At 36.6% G+C, this 21,004-nt stretch overlaps 1 protein-coding gene across 3 annotated transcripts in view; it reads right to left on the reverse strand.

Moving 5' to 3' along the window:
• Positions 1 to 21,004, reverse strand: part of VMP1 (vacuole membrane protein 1) — a 130,025-nt gene that overhangs the window by 95,513 nt on the left and 13,508 nt on the right. For all 3 annotated transcript variants that reach the window (XM_082678437.1, XM_082678435.1, XM_082678436.1), the window contains exons 2-5: positions 9,085 to 9,186; positions 7,058 to 7,193; positions 5,374 to 5,464; positions 4,025 to 4,135 (exon numbers count right to left, since the gene is read on the reverse strand). In XM_082678437.1, the coding sequence (XP_082534563.1) occupies positions 4,025 to 4,135; positions 5,374 to 5,464; positions 7,058 to 7,193; positions 9,085 to 9,160 (414 nt within the window). In that variant the 5' untranslated portion in view covers positions 9,161 to 9,186. The remainder of the gene's footprint in view (positions 1 to 4,024; positions 4,136 to 5,373; positions 5,465 to 7,057; positions 7,194 to 9,084; positions 9,187 to 21,004) is intronic.

Below are 21,004 nucleotides of genomic sequence, written 5' to 3' on the forward strand. Positions count from 1 at the left end.
TTGCACATGAATGTTTACAGCATCTTTATTCCTAATTGCCATAACTTGGAAACAACAATGATATCCTTCAATAAGTGAATGGATAAACAAACTGTGGTGGTACATCCAGAAAATGGAATATTATTCAGCAATAAAAAGAAATGAGGTATCAAGCCATGAAGACACAGAGGAACTTTATTTTTTTTTTAACATCTTTATTGGAGTATAATTGCTTTACAATGGTTAGTTTCTGCTTTATAACAAAGTGAATCAGTTATACATATACATATGTTCCCATATCTCTTCCCTCTTGCGTCTCCCTCCCTCCCACCTTCCTTATCCCACCCCTCTAGGTGATCACAAACCACTGAGCTGATCTCCCTGTGCTATGCGGCTGCTTCCCACTAGCTATCTATTTTACGTTTGTTAGTGTATATATGTCCATGCCACTCTCTCACTTTGTCACAGCTTACCCTTCCCCTTCCCCATATCCTCAAGTCCATTCTCTAGTAGGTCTGTGTCTTTATTCCCGTCTTACCCCTAGGTTCTTCATGACATTTTTTTTCTTCTTAGATTCCATATATATGTGTTAGCATACGGTATTTGTCTTTCTCTTTCTGACTCACTTCACTCTGTATGACCACAGAGGAACTTTAAAACCATATTGCTAAGCGAAAAAAGCCAGGCAGAAAAAGACACATACTGCATAATCCCAACTATATGACATTCTGAACAAAGCCAAAACTTATACAGATAGCAAAAGATCAGTGGTTTCTAAGGGTTTGTGGATAGGGGGAAGGAGAAGCATAGGAATAAACAGGTGTAGCACAGGGTATTTTTAGGGAAGTGAAACTATTCTGTGACACTGTAATGGAGAATGCATAACATTAAGCCCTTGTCAAAACCCACAGAACTATAGAACACAGAGTGAACTCTAATGTAAACAATGGGCTTTAGTTAGTAATGTATCAGTATTGGTTCCTCAGTTGTAACAAATGTACCACAGTAAAGCGAGATAATAGGGGAAATAACACTAATTAATCATTAGACTTGTGAAAAATATAATATTAATAATACTAATAATAGGGGAAACTATCATTATGTTGTACAGCTGAAATACAATGTTGTATGTCAATTATACCTCACGTTAAAAAAAAATAGGGAAATGCTCTGTGTGCGTGTCTGTGTATGTGTAAAGGTATACGGGAATTCTATCCTTTCTGCTCAATTTTTGTATAAACCTAAAACTGGTCTGTAAAATAAAGCCTATTAATTAAAAAGAGAAAGGAAAAGAAAGTGTTCTTAGTCCTTTACAAATTTCCCTTTCCTTTCCATCCAACCACTGGCACCAGCAACCCACTGGGATCAGGTGAAGATCTCATCTACCTTGCAACATAATTACAAATCCGTTTAAATTTCTCTTTTCAGAACTTACACTGTGTACTGAATGAACAAGTGACCACATGACAGGTTTCTATTCAGTTAATGGTAACAACATCTTCTCACTTAAGTCAAAAACCAACAGTAATCTTTGGCTCCTTCTTCCTCCACACTAAACAAATAAAATTTCCCTAAGATTTGCCCTGTTTTATCCAGTGCCACTGCCACTCCAACCACTCTCTTGAAATATTAAAGGTTTATGCCACCTTCTGCCTTCACTCTGCTTAGTTTCTCTGCATATTCTTTTTTTAGTAAATACCTCTTCCTCTCCATACTTCTTGCTACCTCCATGGAAGCCTGTGTCCTCAGAAGGATTACCATTAACTGACCATTTTCTCTTCCACCTTCGATCTATCACCCACACTATAGCCAGAATTATATATTCATAAAACACAAATCTGGTTATTTGCTTCTATTTAATTTTAGGGCATTTAAAATAATTCTAAATGCTACTCACAAACAGAAATCAAATTAACCTAATTCTGAAACACATGGCCTGATCCACTCTGGACCCCAGTTTATTATTAGCAATGATAATCCCACAATGTTTTTATATGGCTTTTATGTATAATGCAACACAGCTTCAGATGTTCCTTGATTTTATCTCCACACTTGCTTAACTAGTATAATACATATGGCCCTGAGTATAATGAGAGAGTGATACTTTCCTTCAAATAGCTCTTGAAGAATTCTTTCTAAACTTGTGAAAAATCTAACTACATTCCCTTAAACCTGCACTCTGATCAAGGGCAGAAATAACTACTTAGTTTATGGAAAAAAAGACTTGACTTTTCCCGCAAATGAATTTTGTAATAAATTCTTATTTATATGTTTTAAATCCTCTACTGGATACATAGATCAGTGGAATTAAAATAATAATGTTTTCACATCAACACATTTTATAAGGGTTTCTCAAGGATATAAAAAGAAACAGGAAACATGAAACTTCCATGTTTCAAATTTCTTTATTCTTACTTATTATGGGAATTATACGGTTCATTAGAATTCGTTTTAAGATCCAGCAGAATCTGTTCTCTGGGTTGCTTTTCAAATACTTCCAAATAAATCAAATGCTACAAATGAGTTCTTTAGTCTGGTTTTCCTAAGGAATCTAAGAGGACAGGTCTAGAAAAGAACAGAAAGGTAACCTGTAACCTGTAATTCCTTTTTTTCCCTCTGCCTCAACCTCTAGTACAGCATTATACTTCTAGAATGTAGTTATTAAAGAAACACTGATATGGGTTACTTATCTAGGATTTATGTTTCTATCTGGGATAAAATCAGCAAGCAATCATGAATGGAATTCTAAAATTCCATGTTTTAAACTCCCATAAACTTACAGAAGCTATGTATTATAGGTTAATTCTTTTCTTTTCTTTTTTTTTTTTTTTTTTTGCGGTACGCGGGCCTCCCACTGCCGCGGCCCCTCCCGCTGCGGAGCACAGGCTCCAGACACGCAGGCCCAGCGGCCATGGCTCAGGGGCCCCGTCGCTCCGCGGCCTGTGGGATCCTCCCGGACTGGGGCACGAACCCGCGTCCCCTGCATCGGCAGGTGGACTCCCAACCACTGCGCCACCAGGGAAGCCCCCTTATAGATTAATTCTTAAATTATTCTTCAGACCATTAATTCAGCAGCCTTCTGAATAATCATTTCTTAATATTTATCATACCTGCTTCAGAAATGAATTCACGGAAGCACAGAGATTGGAAGTGTTTGAACTGTTGAACTATATTCAGAATCAGTACTGCTGTGACTTTTCACCTGTTTTCTCCATCAAGATCAAGCTGTTTTCAAATGTGAAATTGTTTTCAATATATTATTCAGAGACAGGAATAGAGTGAAACGAGAGAGGCATCCAGGGCACAAAATTCAATGAGGCATTCACTCATCAACCCCACATTTACATGACCCTAAAAGTGCCAATGTAAATTCTATGCCCTAGATGTCTTGCTTGTCACCTCCTAGTCCTAGCCCTGCCATTATTTCAGTATATTTGCAAATATCCCAAAGAAAACCTATCTTTTATCTCTCTCATTTCAACTAAGTAAAAAAAAATACTTTTTAGGAGGGGTACATTTTATACTTTGATTTAAAAGTTTAAGAAAGCATTAGCTATACGCATGTAATACTTCTTTAACTGCACTCAATAAGATTACCAAAATAACTATCCAGTATGTACATGGTGTTTGAGGACGTGAGGGAAGATACCATTGCTCATTTGCAGATTAACAGAGAAAATAACTGACCAAATTAATTCTAAGTCTTACATGGAATTTTGTATAATTAAATAACTTCAACTATTACAAAGACAATTGCATAAGCAAGAGAACCATTATTCCAAAATCTGGAAGGAAAAAACATTTCCTGGCTGAATTAATATAAGTAAACAATCTCATTTGCCTAAGGGTTCTGCCTCCCTTTTCTTTTTAAATTCTCAACCCAAAAGGAAAAACAAAACAGAATTCCAAATCACTGCCTTGAGGATTAGAATACATATAAACCACAAAGGTAATTAAGTAAAAATCCTAGAGTTTTAACTTCTATAGTAAAAGCACCAATTAAAACATAATCTCTTTCAATCTTGCTTATTAAAATTATTCTTACCAGATAAAGCAGAAAGGTGTGCAGCCCTGTTCCAAGCCCAACAGAAGACAAAATTCCTAAGCCTATCCAGTAGGCATACAAAAGAAACTGTTTCTCTATACGTTGCACATACTGAAAAACAAAAGGGATGAGGTGAAAACAAAATTAGAATTCTTAAGCAGAAATATGGTATTTATCAACTATAATAAAAATAAAACAAACCAACTAAGTTTCCAATAGGAAGAAAGTATTAAGATTAAAAGCTCCTTGAAGAGTCCAAATTCCTCTAATATGTGGTAGCAGAGATGGCAAAAAAAATCATGTAACTGGACTAAAGCTCACTTCTACATTTTAAAAGTCCTATTATTACAATGACATTTATACAAAAAATGCAAATTATTGATAACTATGAGAATAAAAAATTTAAAGATACTTAAAAGTTATAAAAATTTTGTTTAAGAAAGCATGATAGGGACTTCCCTGGTGGCGCAGTGGTTAAGAATCTGCCTGCCAATGCCGGGGACACAGGTTCGAGCCCTGGTCCAGGAGGATCCCACTTGCCGCGGAGCAACTAAGCCCGTGAGCCACAACTACTGCATTTATAAGTATAAAAACTTCTCTGATTAGAGGTAAACTGCTGCTCCTCCCCATTTTTATTTTTTTTAATTTATTTTTTAATTTTTCCCTCCCCATTTTTAATGCCATTTGTTGTTCTAATTTTACAGGCAATATATGTTTATTACAGACAACTAGAAAAACATAAAAGCGTAAAATAAAAAACAATTACCCATAATCTCCACCCCCCCAGAGATAATCACCATCAGCATTTTGATGCATTTAGAGGTAAACTGCTCTAAAATATGAAATGATACCATTTTAGAACTATTTCCTAATAGAATACATTAACGTTTTGCAATTTTATCAAGTTATTAACAAAATGTCCTATTTTCCCTTCATTTATGCTGTACAGATGATAGGCAAGTGAACTTCCCCCCACTCTATACATATAAAACCTAACCTTCAATCTAGGATGAGTATATCAGCTTGGATGGATCATAGGAGTGTGTTACAAAAAATATGAAGACTTTGGTAGTGATTAAAGGATTCATGCTGCTTTGACTAAACACTGTTAGGAAAGTTACATTTAAATCCTTAAAGGTGAAAAGGAATGATATATATCCAATACAAATGCTGAGCAGCCATGAACTACCACAAGAATATTTTTAATATTTGGCCTTAAAAGTAAGACATTAAGATACCAGTTATGAGATAAATTTTTTTAAAAAATCAATGAAATCCACAAAAGCTCCATTTTGAAACTGGGATTAGGGAAGGTACAAGAATAGAAACAGAGGTGCTGAACCTCTTACCTGTTGATGTGCTCCTTCAACATAATACGTAGCTATAAGCACAGCAAGCAGCAGTAAAAAAGACACCACAATGCTTTGACGATGCCATAATCTTAAAAACAAATTAAAAAAAATGAAATATGTCACAGTCTCAGTTTCAGGATTCATCACTCTCAAAACATTTCTTATTGAAGCAATTAGGTTACTTAGCTCAGCTTTAGAAGTTGTTCTTGCTGGATTGAGCTCTTTTGTTTTTAAACATTATGGTCTCTTGGGGGTACAGAAGGGGGTCAAGACCAGATACTTGGGTATAGAATCGAATTTCTTATTAGAAACCCCATTGTAGGGCCTTCCCTCGTGGCGCAATTGGTTAAGAATCCGCCTGCCAGTGCGGGGAACACGGGTTCGAGCCCTGGTTCAGAAGGATCCCACATGCCACAGAGCAACTAAGCCCGTGCGCCACAACTACTGAAGCCCCCGTGCCTAGAGCCCGTGTTCCGCAACAAGAGAAGCCACCACGATGAGAGGCCCACGCACAGCAGCGAAGAGTGGCTGCCACTCACCGTGACTAAAGAAAGCCTGCGCAGCAACGAGGACCCAGTGCAGCCATAAATAAATAAATAAATAAGCAAACATAAACAACTTTATAAAAAAAGAAAAAGAAATTCCATCATAGCCTTTCCCATACCCCAAAACTAATCTTTTATACATATCCCAACTTCTAATTGGGACAGGCATTATGATATAATGGAAAGGGCACTGGCCTTTAGTCAGAGGACTTGGATCAGAGTCTCTTAAGTACTGTACTTTGAGTAAGACACTCAACCAATCTGATTCTGTTTCTTGTTTTTAAAATCATGATGATCATATACTTATTTTACCTTCTTCATGGAATTGCTATAAGGATCAAATGAACTTAAAAAGTGTTACAGGGCTTCCCTGGTGGCGCAGTGGTTGAGAGTCTGCCTGCCGATGCAGGCGACACAGGTTTGTGCCCCGGTCCGGGAAGATCCCACATGCTGCGGAGCGGCTGGGCCCGTGAGCCATGGCCGCTGAGCCTGCGCGTCCGGAGCCTGTGCTCCGCAACGGGAGAGGCCACAACAGTGAGAGGCCCACGTACCGCAAAAAAAAAAAAAAAAGTGTTACAAAATGCTTTATAAACTGTGAGCACATAAAAAGGTAAGATATTATTACAGATAACTTGGAAAAGTAAACCAGAAAATGATTAAGGCAAGTAAAAGTTCAACTTGCTCTTTACAATATCAGAAACAGGGCTTACAAGCACTAAATTTAAAGATCAAACACAATTTCCATGGCAGAGTCCTTTTTTATTGGCTCAAACTATCAGTAGTGCCACGTATCCTGAACCTTGACCTACTAAAGAATCAGTGTATTTAATGTACTCAGGCCTGATTTCTCCTGAAGGTAAAGCCAGAAGAAAAAACTTCTTGTTTTCAGTGCTCTCCTCTGCATAAAAGATTCAACATGAGACAAAGGTCAACTGTAACAATCCAGTGAACAAATAGCAACAAGTTTCCCTAATCTATTTTTCTTCAAACTACACATAAAAAGGAAAATAAGTATGTTCCTATAACATTCTAAATTTAATTAACCCATTTTGATAGAGCAGGTGGCAGGGAGACTGTTGAAGATTTCTAAAATTAGTAAATACGGTTTATATAAAAGGAAACGGAAGACTCTTTACCTTGAGGTCCATTCCTTCAAGATTACTAGGATTTCCAGAGAAAAATACTGCAAGGTAACGAGTGGCTGTCTCCACAGGACAATATTCTGCCTTTCTTCCCGATCCCTCCTCTTCTTTTCATTCACTGAAGAGGGATCTGAAAAACATTAGTGTAGAAGTTAAAACAGGATGCTCACTTTTTCCAGTTACTTTCATTATTCACCTACCTTCCCATCCCACATCTGAAGGACTGCATATAAACCTCAAAAAACAATCTGGTTCACATTGTGACAAGTCTAGGCTATGTCCTGCTGTTCTACTCTTACCATTATTTTTGGAGTTATTTTATTGTCAGGACACAAGTTTCTTTTCTTATACATTACTGGAATGCTAAATTAGCCCACTTTCTATGAAGGGCAATTTAGCACCATATCATAGAACAAAGTGGTTTAGAGCTCAAAACGTGAATGCAAACTACTTGGTTCCAAATCCTGGCACTGCCATCTACTAGTCATGTGATCTTGGGTAAGTTAATTACCCTTTCTATGCCTCAGTTTTCTCTTCTCTAAAATGAAGATAAAAATAGTACTTACTTTTTAGTGTTTTGTAAAGATTAAATGAGTTAATACATGTATGTATATGTGCAATTAAGGTTAGTTATTATTGGTAATAATAGTAACTCTCTCAGCATCATCTCTCGAAATTATAAATGCATATACCCTGTCACCTAATAATTCCATTTCTAAGAATGATTAGCTGTAAGGAGAAATGACTTTTGTACAAGTTTATTCAATACAGTGTTATTGGTTCTAGCAAAATATTATAAACAAATGTTACCAACAGAGGACAGAGGAGCTATTAAAATATGATAGACTTGTACAATGAAATACTAAGCAGCCATAACAAAGAATAAGTTCTTCATGTACAACCTCTAGGAAATATTAAGTAAAAAACCCCAAACAACACACACCATGGTACAGAATAGAAAGTGTGTCATTCTAACATTAATTTTAAATTCCAAAGGGGTGGGCAGTAGTGGAAGAATACATAAATGTATGTGCTTGTTGAAAGAAAGGAAAGAAAAAATAACATGCAAAAGCTCCTAATGGGATGAGACTACGATATATGCAATGTCTATTTCCAAATCCTGAAACTCCTGTTGAAACGATGCAAAACTTATTGACAACCAAAGTAACCCAAAAGTCAATAAGTGCTGCAAAATACGTTCTGCAAGGCAATGCAGTGATCAAATCAAACAAATGGAAACTACTACTTCAAATAGCTTGCAATTCTACTAATAGAAGAAAATTTCTATGATATAATATTACCATGCTGAAGTATTATTTGCAATGTGTTTGAGATGCCAAACGATTTAGAAGTTAAAAAGAAAACCATTACAATTAACAGAAAAGGAAAACCTTTCATTTTCTTTTAAACAGAAAAAGGAAAGTTCCTACTTAAATCATCTATATAATAGCTGTAATTTTCAGGGTAAATGTGTGAATAAGAGTCAAATATACTGAAATTCACCACAAATTCCTAGTTTGGTTAAAATATAAATTTATTTGTTTCAAACTAAAATTTAAAAATAAATCCACAATAATCACATTCTGACTTTTTGGATAATTATAAAATTAGGATTAGCGTAATAAGTAAATTTATAATCTACTTCTAAAGTTACAAAATAGCATGATAAAACTAAGTGCCAAACAAAGCCAAATAAATATTTACCACACCACAAGATTAAAAAATAATAATCTTGTACCTAGAACACTGCTGATGGCCAGGCTGCTTCTGCTATCGCTGTGAAAAATCCCCTCATAGGCCCTTATATACCCATAATTTAATTTACTATGAAGATGAAGCAAAAGATAATCAATCTTTTACAAGATTTATAAGAATTTTATGTATCCTATATTATTATATAAGATATTATTTTGTTAACAAAAGATAATAAATATTAGATATAATATATTTCTAATTTATTCCAATGAAAAAGATATCATTTAAACCCATAGATCTTCTCCCTCCAAACCACCATACTTCACCTGTGAAGTTTCCATTATATTGTTCCTTGTTCATTGCTACACGTCTCTGGTCACAATTTTTTCCATTCTCTGCCATTTCATAGATCAATAACTCTTGAGGAGCTAATAAAACAAAATAAAATCCAGTGATATGTTACATACTTCTGCTTTGCATCTGTGGCTGAATGAAACTGAATACAGAAACAACATGGGAATAATCCCCACATGCTATCTCAATAATGTGTTTATACCTTAATTTTCTCTTTTATAATCAAGATTTAATAATTTGTATAGAAACTGTAGTAGAAGTATTAAAAATATAAAAGCCATGTTGTTGTAATCCTTTTCCAAACAGTTATCCCAGTGATTTTCCAGATTAAAATTCGGAGGCAATTTGTCCACACAAGGATATAAAATACTAGCACCTTCAAGTACTGATAACCTATAAGGTCTAAAGTCTTTCTAATTCAAAATTGAATACCATACATACTATCTACACAAATTTTACCAATCTTTCTGTCCTTTTAGCATTACTTTAAAAAATGATTATATTATCAAACATGTCAAAAATGCTGACACACAGATCCAAGATCAATTTTATTTAGGAAACAATTCTACTGAAAAAAAAAAAGATATGGGCACAGAAGGTGAAAAATGTTTAAGTTTAAGATAAGTTAAATGTACTCTTTATAGCATGATTCATATTACAGGTATAGGTATAAGATATAAATTTTTACTTTAATACCTGTATTACAACATATAAATTGTGCTGACATAATTATTCTACACGAAAACACCAGATTACCTGTGCAGGTATCATTCTTTCAGGTGCTGGTAAAGCAAATCTTTCTACTCAAAAAGCATATCACTTCAAAGTCTCAATGCTGAGTCCTCTGCATGTGCCATGAGTCCTGCTACTATTATACTCAGCTGATTAGAATATGACATGGTCATGGGTTCAATCTTCCTATGGTTTGTTAGCTGGAGCTATTTTATCTCTTGACTAAAATTCTAACCATATTTTAGGCCTCATAAAGGAAAATAAGTGAAAGACTATAAAGACAGAACAAAGAGCGTACATTCATCACTCCAACAGAAGGTCTCTCCTTTTAGACACAATCCATTTGTGGACACCTGTGTTTTGTTGCCTTCATTTCTCAATAAACAAATAAACATATTAGGAAATAAAGTATAGGTTTCCATTAGCACAGATGGATAGCCTGGAGCAGATGATTATAAGTCTAAAACCTAGATTTGCATACCAGATTTGCCACTAACTAGTTGTGTGACCTTAAGCAAGTCTCATTTTTTCTAGATCTTGATTCTCTGGATCTACAAAAGAAGGACAAAAATTCTCACTTTCACAGGATTAATGAGGATGAAAGAGTGTGTGTTTGGGCATGCAAGGGTGTGTATGAAAAGATATAAATGAAAAGATATAAATGGCAATACATGGAAAGGGTAGGAGGTATCTGACACAGTAAACCTAGAAACTGTCTATACTAGAGAAACTACTTCATAGCACATGCCTCACTGCTACCATATCAGTGACGTCAGTGTCTTTCATTCAACACTCATTATAAAAGTTCTGGGGTCAGTAATGGGCACTGAAGATATAAATGTGAATAAGACAAGATCCTTCTCCTCGAGCAGGTCATAATCTGGTAGGGAAGCCAGATGAGCACAAGACTTCAATTATAATATAAAACAATGAAACAGATATACAGCAAATAACTTAGTGGGAAGAAAACAGGTTTTAGAATCTAACAGAACTGGATTCAAACCCAAACTTCACAAGTATCTATTTTGAGCTTTGGCAAGTTTCTAAATCTCCCTAAATATCACTTTCTTTAATTCGTAAAATAGAGATAACATGACACACAAAGGGTTACTCTGAGGATTAAATAATGTAATGTACATAAAGTACTAGTATATTTTCCCACCTTTCTATATGAACTCAATATATACTGGTTTATAACGATGATAAGGAGAAAGAAAGTACAGGAAAAAGTATGGGAGCTCAGAGGGCAATACATTCAGAGTAGTACCAGAAGCTGAAATTTGATTCTGCAAATTTAAGTCAGAGTTCTGTGAAGATGTTTTCAAAAGACAAGCAATTACAAAAAAAGAAAGACGAAGATAAATTGTGAAACTCTATAAGATCAAAGCATCACAGTAAGTTCGCAAAATGTAAATCTATTCCACAAATCATGCTTTCTGGTTTTATTAATAAAATTAATAGAATATATTTGAAATTGACCATATGATAAAGGAGTTAAAGATTTTCCATCTTCCAATCATTCAACTTGAAGCCATACTTAAGTTCTGAAAACTGTGCGAACTCATATTCAGCCAAATTCTATAGGCAATTCATTTTAGAGATGAACAGCCCTTCACCTACATCACAATAAATAACATTTAATTACTCTGTGATGAAAAGATATAAGAAGGCACAAAAGAGCTTATGTGTTATGAAGAAAACACTCTAAAACCTTTCCCCTGCAAAACACTGATAATTGAGCTCATTTCCCCAGTTATACTCCTTCCCATAGTATCATCTTTAAGAGACGGAAAGAGTTTTATCCAAAACAACTTGGGTCCATTTAAGTTCTTACTTAATAAAAATGGTATTATGCAATTATTCAAAGATGTTTTTAAAGATATTTCAACAGGAATTTTTATTTGAGCAAATAATGTGTTCTTACACAATATGCTAAAAAAGAAAACAGTCTACAGACATTTCCTACTCAAAAAATTTTCTAGAAAAAAAGTCTGGAATTTTGTTTTGTAAGAAATAGCATAGGAGACTAAGTTATTTTCTTTTAATCCGTCTACTTCTTTACAAACAAAATAAATTCACAATATAAAAAACAATTTTGGGGGGCTTCCCTGCAATGGTTAAGAATCTGCCTGCCAATGCAGGGGACATGGGTTCGATCCCTGGTCAGGGAAGATCCCACATGCTGTGGAGCAACTAAACCCATGCGCCACAACTACTGAGTCTGCAATCTAGAGCCCGTGAGCGACAACTACTGAGCCTATGTGCCACAGCTACTGAAGCCTGTGCGCCTAGAGCCTGTGCTCTGCAACAAGAGAAGTCACCACAATGAGAAGGCCGAGCACCGCAACAAAGAGTAGCCCCCGCTCACTGCAACTAGAGAAAGCCTGCATGCAGCAACAAAGACGCAACACAGCCAAAAATAAAAATAAAAATAAAATAGAGGAGGAACCAAGATGGCAGAGTAGAAGGACGTGCTCTCACTCCCTCTTGTGAGAACACCAGAATCACAACTAGCTGCTGGACAATCATCGACAGGAAGACACTGGAACTCACCAAAACAGATATCCCACATCCAAAGACAAAGGAGAAGCCACAATGAGACAGTAGGAGGGGCACAATCACAGTAAAATCAAATCCCATAACTGCTGGGTGGGTGACTCACAGACTGGAGAACACGTATACCACAGAAGTCCACCCACTGGAGTGAAGGTTCTGAGCCCCAAGTCAGGCTTCCCAACCTGGGGGTCAGGCAACGGGAGGAGGAATTCCTAGAGAATCAGACTTTGAAGCCTAGTGGGAATTGACTGCAGGACTTCAACAGGACTAGGGGAAACAGAGACTGCACTCTTGGAGGGCACACACAAAGCAGTGTGCGCATCGGGACCCAGGGGTAGGAGCAGTGACCCCAGGGGAGACTGAACCAGACCTACCTGCTAGTGTTGGAGGGCCTCCTGCAGATGCGGGGGGTGGCTGTGGCTCAATGTGAAGACAAGGACACTGGCAGCAGAAGTTCTGGGAAGTACTCCTTGGCAAGAGCCCTTCCAGAGTCTGTCATTAGCCCCACCAAAGAGCCCAGGTAGGCTCCAGTGTTGGGTTGCCTCAGGCCAAACAACGAACAGGGAGGGAACCCAGCCCCACCCATCAACAGTCAAGTGGATTAAAGTTTTGCTGAGCTCTGCCCACCAGAGCAACAGCCAGCTCTACCCACCACCAGTCCCTCCCATCAGGAAACTTCCACAAGCCTCTTAGATAGCCTCATCCACCAGACGGCAGACAGCAGAAGCAAGAACTACAATCCTGTAGCCTGTGGAACAAAAACCACATTCACAGAAAGACAGACAAGATGAAAAGGCAGAGGGCTATGTACCAGATGAAAGAACAAGATAAAACCCCAGAAAAACAACTAAATGAAGTGGAGATAGGCAACCTTCCAGAAAAAGAATTCAGAATAATGATATTGAAGATGATCCAGGACCTCAGAAAAAGAATGGAGGCAAAGATCGAGAAGATGCAAGAAATGTTTAACAAAGATCTAGAAGAATTAAAGAACAAACAAACAGAGATGAGTAATACAATAACTGAAATGAAAAATACACTAGAAGGAATCAATAGCAGAATAACTGAGGCAGAAGAATGCATAAGTGAACTGGAAGACAGAATGGTGGAATTCACTGCTGTGGAACAGAATAAAGAAAAAAGAATGGAAAGAAATGAAGGCAGCCTAAGAGACCTCTGGGACAACATTAAATGCAACAACATTCGCATTATACGGGTCCTAGAAGGAGAAGAGAGACAGAAAGGACCAGAGAAAATATCTGAAGAGATTATAGTTGAAAACTTCCCTATCATGGGAAAGGAAATAGCCACCCAAGTCCAGGAAGCACAGTAAGTCCCAGACAGGATAAAACCAAGGAGGAAACACGCTGAGACACATAGTAATCAAATTGGCAAAAATTAAAAGACAAAGAAAAATTATTGAAAGCAGCAAGGGAAAAACGAAAAATAACATACAACAGAACTCGCATAAGGTTAACAGCTGATTTCTCAGCAGAAACTCTGCAAGCCAGAAGCGGGTGGCATGATATACTTAGTGATGAAAGGGAAGGACCTACAACCAAGATTACTCTGGCGGGCAAGGATCTCATTCAGATTCGATGGAGAAATCAAAAGCTTTACAGACAAGCAAAAGCTAAGAGAATTCAGCACCACCAAACCAGCTCTACAACAAATGCTAAAGGAACTTCTCTAAGTGGGAAACACAAGAGAAGAAAAGGACCTACAAAAACAAACCCAAAACAATTAAGAAAATGGTAATACGAACATACATATCGATTATTATCTTAAATGTGAATGGATTCAATGCTCCAACCTAAAGACACAGACTGGCTGAATGGATACAAAAACAAGACCCATATATATGCTGTCTACAAGAGACCCACTTCAGACCTAGGGACACATACAGACTGAAAGTGAGGGGATGGAAAAAGATATTCTATGCAAATGGAAATCAAAAGAAAGCTGGAGTAGCTATACACTCCTATCAGATAAAATAGACTTTAAAATAAAGAATGTTACAAGAGACAAGGAAGGACACTACATAATGATCAAGGGATCAATCCAAGAAGAAGATATGACAATTATAAATATATATGCACCCAACATAGGAGCACCGCAATACATAAGACAACCGCTAAGAGCCATAAAAGAGGAAATCGACAGTAACACAGTAATAGTGAGGGACTTTAACACCTCACTTACACCAATGGACAGATCATCCAAAATTAAAATAAATAAGGAAACAGAAGCTTTAAATGACACAATAGACCAGATAGATTTAATTGATATTTATAGGACATTCCATCCAAAAACAGCAGATTACACTTTCTTCTCAAGTGCGCATGGAACATTCTCCAGAAAAGATAACATCTTGGGTCACAAATCAAGCCTCAGTAAATTTAAGAAAACTGAAATCATATCAAGCATCTTTTCTGACCACAACGCTATGAGATTAGAAATCAATTACAGGGAAAAAAACGTAAAAAACACAAACACATGGAGGCTAAACAATACCTTCCTAAATAACTAAGAGATCACTGAAGAAATCAAAGAGGAAATCAAAATATACCTAGAGACAAATGACAATGAAAACACGATGATCCAAAACCTATGGGATGCAGCAAAAGCAGTATTAAGAGGGAAGTTTATAGCTATACAAGCCTACCTCAAGAAACAAGAAAAATCTCAAATAAACAATCTAACCTTACACCTAAAGGAACCAGAGAAAGAAGAACAAACAAAACCCAAAGTTAACAGAAGGAAAGAAATCATAAAGATCAGAGCAGAAATAAATGAAATACAAACAAAGAAATCAATAGCAAAGATCAATAAAGTAAAAGCTGGCTCTTTGAGAAGATAAACAAAATTGATAAACAATTAGCCGGACTCATCACAAAAAAGAGGGAGAGGACTCAAATCAATAAAATTAGAAATGAAAAAGAAGTTACAACAGACACCGCAGAAATAAAAAGCATCCTAAGAGACTACTACAAGCAATTGTATGCCAATAAAATGGACAACCTGGAAGAAATGGACAAATTCTTAGAAAGGTATAACTTTCCAAGACGGAACCATGAAGAAACAGAAAATATGAAAAGCCCAATCACAAGTAATGAAATTGAAACTGTGATTACAAATCTTCCAACAAACAAAAGTCCAGGACCAAATGGCTTCACAGGTGAATTCTATCAAACATTTAGAGAAGAGCTAACACCCATCCTTCTCAAACACTTCCAAAAAAATTGCAGAGGAAGGAACACTCCCAATCTCATTCTATGAGGCCATCATCACCCCGATACCAAAACCAGACAAAGATACTACAAAAAAAGAAAATTATAGACCAATATCACTGATGAATATAGATTCAAAAATCCTCAACAGAATACTAGCAAACAGAATCCAACAACACATTAAAAGGATCATACACCATGATCAAGTGGAATTTATCCCAGGGATGAAAGGATTCTTCAATATACACAAATCAATCAATGTGATATACCATATTAACAAATTGAAGAATAAAAACCATATAATCATCTCAATAGATGCAGAAAAAGCTTTTGAAAAAATTCAACATCAATTTATGATAAAACCTCTCCAGAAAGTGGGCACAGAGGGAACCTACCTTAACACAATAAAGGCCGTATATGACAAACCCACAGCAAACATCATTCTCAAAGGAGAAAACCTGAAAGCATTTCCTCTAAGATCAGGAACGAGACAAGGATGTCCACTCTCACCACTTTTATTCAACATAGTTTTGGAAGTCCTAGCCACAGCAATCAGAGAAGAAAAAGAAATAAAAGGAATACAAATTGGAAAAGAAGTAAAACTGTCACTGTTTGCAGATGACATGATACTATACATAGAAAATCCTAAGAAAACTACTAGAAAACTACTAAAGCTAATCAATGAATTTGGTAAAGTTGCAGGATACAAAATTAATGCACAGAAATTTCTTGCATTCCTATACACTAATGGTGAAAAATCTGAAAGAGAAATTAAGGAAACACTACCATTTACCACTGCTACAAAAAGAATAAAATACCTAGGAATAAACCTACCTAGGGAGACAAAAGACCTGTATGCAGAAAACTATAAGGCACTGATGAAATAAATTAAAGATGATACCAACAGATGGAGAGATATATCATGTTCTTGGATTGGAAGAATCAACATTGTGAAAATGACTACACTACCCAAAGCAATCTACAGATTCAATGCAATCTCTATCAAATTACCAATGGCATTGTTTACAGAAATAGAACAAATCATCTTAAAATTTGTATGGAGACACAAAAGACCCCGAATAGCCAAAGCAGTCTTGAGGGAAAAAAAACGGAGCTGGAGGAATCAGACTCCCTGACTTCAGACTATACTACCAATCTACAGTAATCAAGACAATATGGTACTGGCACAAAAACAGAAATATAGATCAATGGGACAAGATAGAAAGCCCAGAGATAAACCCACGTACCTATGGTCAACTAATCTATGACAAAGGAGGCAAAGATATACAATGGAGAAAAGACAGTCTCTTCAATAAGTGGTGCTGGGAAAACTGGACAGCTACCTGTGAAAGAATGAAATTAGAACACTCCCTAACACCATACACAAAAGTAAAGTCAAAATGGATTCTAGGCCTAAATGTAGGACCGGCCACTATAAAACTCTTAGAGGAAAACATAGGAAGAACACTCTATGACATAAATCACAGCAAGATCTTTTTTGATCCACCTCCTAGAGTAATGGAAATAGAAGCAAAAATAAACAAATGGGACCTAATGAAACGTCAAAGCTTTTGCACAGCAAAGGAAACCATAAACAAAACTAAAAGACAACCCTCAGAATGGGAGAAAATATTTGCAAACGAATCAACAGACAAAGGATTAATCTCCAAAACATATAAACAGCTCATGTAGCTCATATTAAAGAAACAAACAACGCAATCCAAAAATGGGCAGAAGGGGCTTCCCTGGTGGCACAGTGGTTGAGAATCTGCCTGCCGATGCAGGGGACACAGGTTCGTGCCCCGGTCCTGGAAGATCCCACATGCCGTGGAGTGGCTGGGCCCGTGAGCCATGGCTGCTGAGCCTGCGCGTCCGGAGCCTGTGCTCCGCAACGGGAAAGGCCACAACAGTGAGAGGCCCGCGTACTGCAAAAAAAAAACCAAAAACAAAAATGGGCAGAAGACCTAAATAGACATTTCTCCAAAGAAGACATACAGATGGCCAAAAAGCACATGAAAAGTTGCTCAACATCACTAATTATTAGAGAAATGCAAATCAAAACTTCAATGAGGTATGACCTCACACCAGTTAGAACGGGCATCATCAGAAAATCTACAAACAACAAATGCTGGAGAGGGTGTGGAGAAAAGCGAACCCTCTTGCACTGTTGGTGGGAATGTAAATTGATATAGCCACTACGGAGAACAGTATGGAGGTTCCTTAAAAAACTAAAAATAGAATTACTGTATGACCCAGCAATCCCACTACTGGGCATATACCCAGAGAAAACCATAATTCAAAAAGACACATGCAACCCACTGTTCACTGCAGCACTATTTACAATAGCCAGGTCATGGACGCACCCTAAATGCCCATCGACAGACGAATGGATAAAGAAGTTGTGGTACATATATACAATGGAATATTACTCAGCCATAAAAAGGAACGAAATTGAGTCATTCGTTGAGACGTGGATGGATCTAGAGAGTGTCATACAGAGTGAAGTAAGTCAGAAAGAGAAAAAAGAAATATCGTATATTAACGCACGTATGTGGAACTAGAAAAATGGTACAGATGAACTGGTTTGCAGGGCAGAAGTTCAGACACAGATGTAGAGAACAAATGTATGGACACCAATGAGGGAAAATCACGGCGGGGTGGGGATGGTGGTGTGCTGAATTGGGCGATTGGGATTGACGTGTATACACTGATGTGTATAAAACTGATGACTAATAAGAACCTGCTGTATAAAAAAAAAAAACTAATACTAAACTTTCTTTGGATTATTTGTATGGAAATATGTTAACGTAAATGTTTCAGACATTACATGAAATTCCTAAGGATCTTATATGTTCTGGTATAATGTTATAAGTCATAATTCTAATTATTACTTTAAAATGTATATCTCAGAAATAACTAAATATTACTTTAAAATGTATATCTCAGAAATAACTAAATAACTAAATAACTAAATTTCCTTGTCAATTGCATTATGAACTTCCATCAAATCTTTAACCGTGGTCATTTTTAAGTCTTTTGTCATTTACAGACAATTCTGGGTATACTCTGACGCTTTTGCAAAAATGTTCCTATAAAAGGGTTTCATCTTCAAGGAATTCATGGAAAAGACTCTGACAAGTACAGGTTTCTGGTAACTGACTATACTGCTGAACTGAATTAGTGAGCATTTTCAGAACTCTAATGGAAAACTGATGAATTCATAAAGATCAAGATAAAAAAAATTAATTACATGGGACTGAGTGAACTGATGAGGATGATTATAACTTTTGTGACTTTCTGTTTGAATAAAAAAAATGTTAAAAAGAAAAAAAGAATGGATGTCGAATTTTATTAGAGGTGTCTTTTTTATTACTTTACTGTTTACTAACAGATTTCCCAATATTGACTACATTTCTACAAAATCAGTGTCATTTTTTATACTTTTAATGTAATGTGGGACTCCGTTTGATACTAATTTATATTTACATCAATATTCAAAAGTGACTGTTTTTAGTGCTATCTTTGCTAGATTTTATCAGTGTTATTGTGGCTTTATAAAGAGAACTGGAAAACTTTCTGTGTGAACTAGAACAACTTTAATAGCAGATCCTCTTGAAAATGGGAAAAAATTTACCCATGAAATAATGTGGGCCTGGAGCAATTTTTAAAGAAGTAGCTCTCTGGTAACTTTGTTTTGGCTTTCAAATTTATTTTGAAAATGGAGATAACCCAAAGGTATATCTGCGATTATTTACTTTTCTCATTCCGAATTTTATATTTCTGTATCATCCCTTTTTTCCTTTATTCAGCTAGCATAGTTTAGTCTACCGTTTTGGTTTTCCCTTCCAAAGAACAAGCTCTTATAATTTCTGACTATATTTTCCCTTTTAATATATTAATATCAGTGTTAACTTTATTAAGTCTGTTTTCCATAGGTGTATTTCATTGTTTCCTTTTTTTTTTTTTTTTTTTTTGCGGTACGCAAGTCTCTCACTGTTGTGGCCTCTCCCGTTGCAGAGCACAGGCTCTAGACGCGCAGGCTCAGCGGCCATGGCTCACTAGCCCAGCTGCTCCGCGACCGGGGCACGAACCCGTGTCCTCTGCATCGGCAGGCGGACTCTCAACCACTGCGCCACCAGGGAAGCCCTCATTGTTTCCTTTTAATACTCTTAAGTATTTAGTTTTTATTCTTTTTCAGTTATTCAAGATGTTTTCTCATAAATTTGGCTTTGGCCAACTCCCATAGACATGAATATACATTGATCTCATTATGTTATTTCCTAGATAATATGTAACTGTTTTCAAGTTCCTCTTTGATACAATAAAGTATCCAGAGTTGCAAAAAAATAATAAAATAAAATAAATTTAAAAATAAACAAATAAAAATAAAAAACAATTTTTGAAAAACTTTTGCCAATTTATAGCCCCACTCCCCTACAGAGAAGTTGGGGGTTGAGGCTGAAAGTTCCAACCTCTAATCATGCTTTGGTTTTTTTGGTGACTAGTCCCCATCCTGGAGGCAACTAGGGGCCGGACAAAAGTTGCCTCATTATAAAAGAAGATGTTCTTATCACTCACATTACTCAGGAAAACTACAAAGAATTTAGGAGCTTTGTGCCAGGAACTGGGACAAAGACCAAATATAGATTTCTTATAACACAATTACTCTGTAAGGAGAGAATATGCTAGTTATGGGCTGTATTGTACCCCTCCCCCATTCATATGCTGAAGCCCTAATCCCCAATGTGACTGTATTTATAGTTGGGGCCTTTAAGCAGGTAATTAAGGTTAAATGAGGTTCTAAGGGTGGGGCCCTAGTCAGATAGAACTGGTGTCCTTATAAGAGGAGAAAAGAGACACTCTCTCTGCATGCACACAAAGGAAAGGCCATGTGAGGACACAACAAGAAGGCAGCCATGTACAAGCCAGGAAGACAGCTAGCACCTTAATTTTGGACTTCCAGCACCCAGAACTGAGAACATAAATTCGGTGTCCCAAAGCTGCCAATATGTCTATTTGAGGGCCAAATCAGGGCAAGCAGCATTTCACCTGTACTCCACACTCCAAGACTGAATGCATCCACGCTATTCTAATTCTGTTCCCCTTCCCACCTGAAAGTAGTTTAACTTCTTTGGAGCTAAAAGAATCCTACCAACATCACTTACTAGTTGCATAGCCTTGGGTAAGTAATTTAAGCCTCTGCACTTGAGTTTATTTGTAAAATATCCCCATTCCTATTTTCATGCCATCCTTAAATGTCTTTTGTGTTGCTTTGGGGGACTCTCGGTTATTTATTTTCTCTACTTCAAAAAACAATTATACATAATTGTCCTGCACAGAGTCTGGCACATAGCAGGCACTTAATGTTAGCTTC

This window comes from Grampus griseus (genome assembly GCF_964374135.1).
Source record: "Grampus griseus genome assembly, chromosome: 20".
Lineage (NCBI taxonomy): Eukaryota > Metazoa > Chordata > Mammalia > Artiodactyla > Delphinidae > Grampus > Grampus griseus.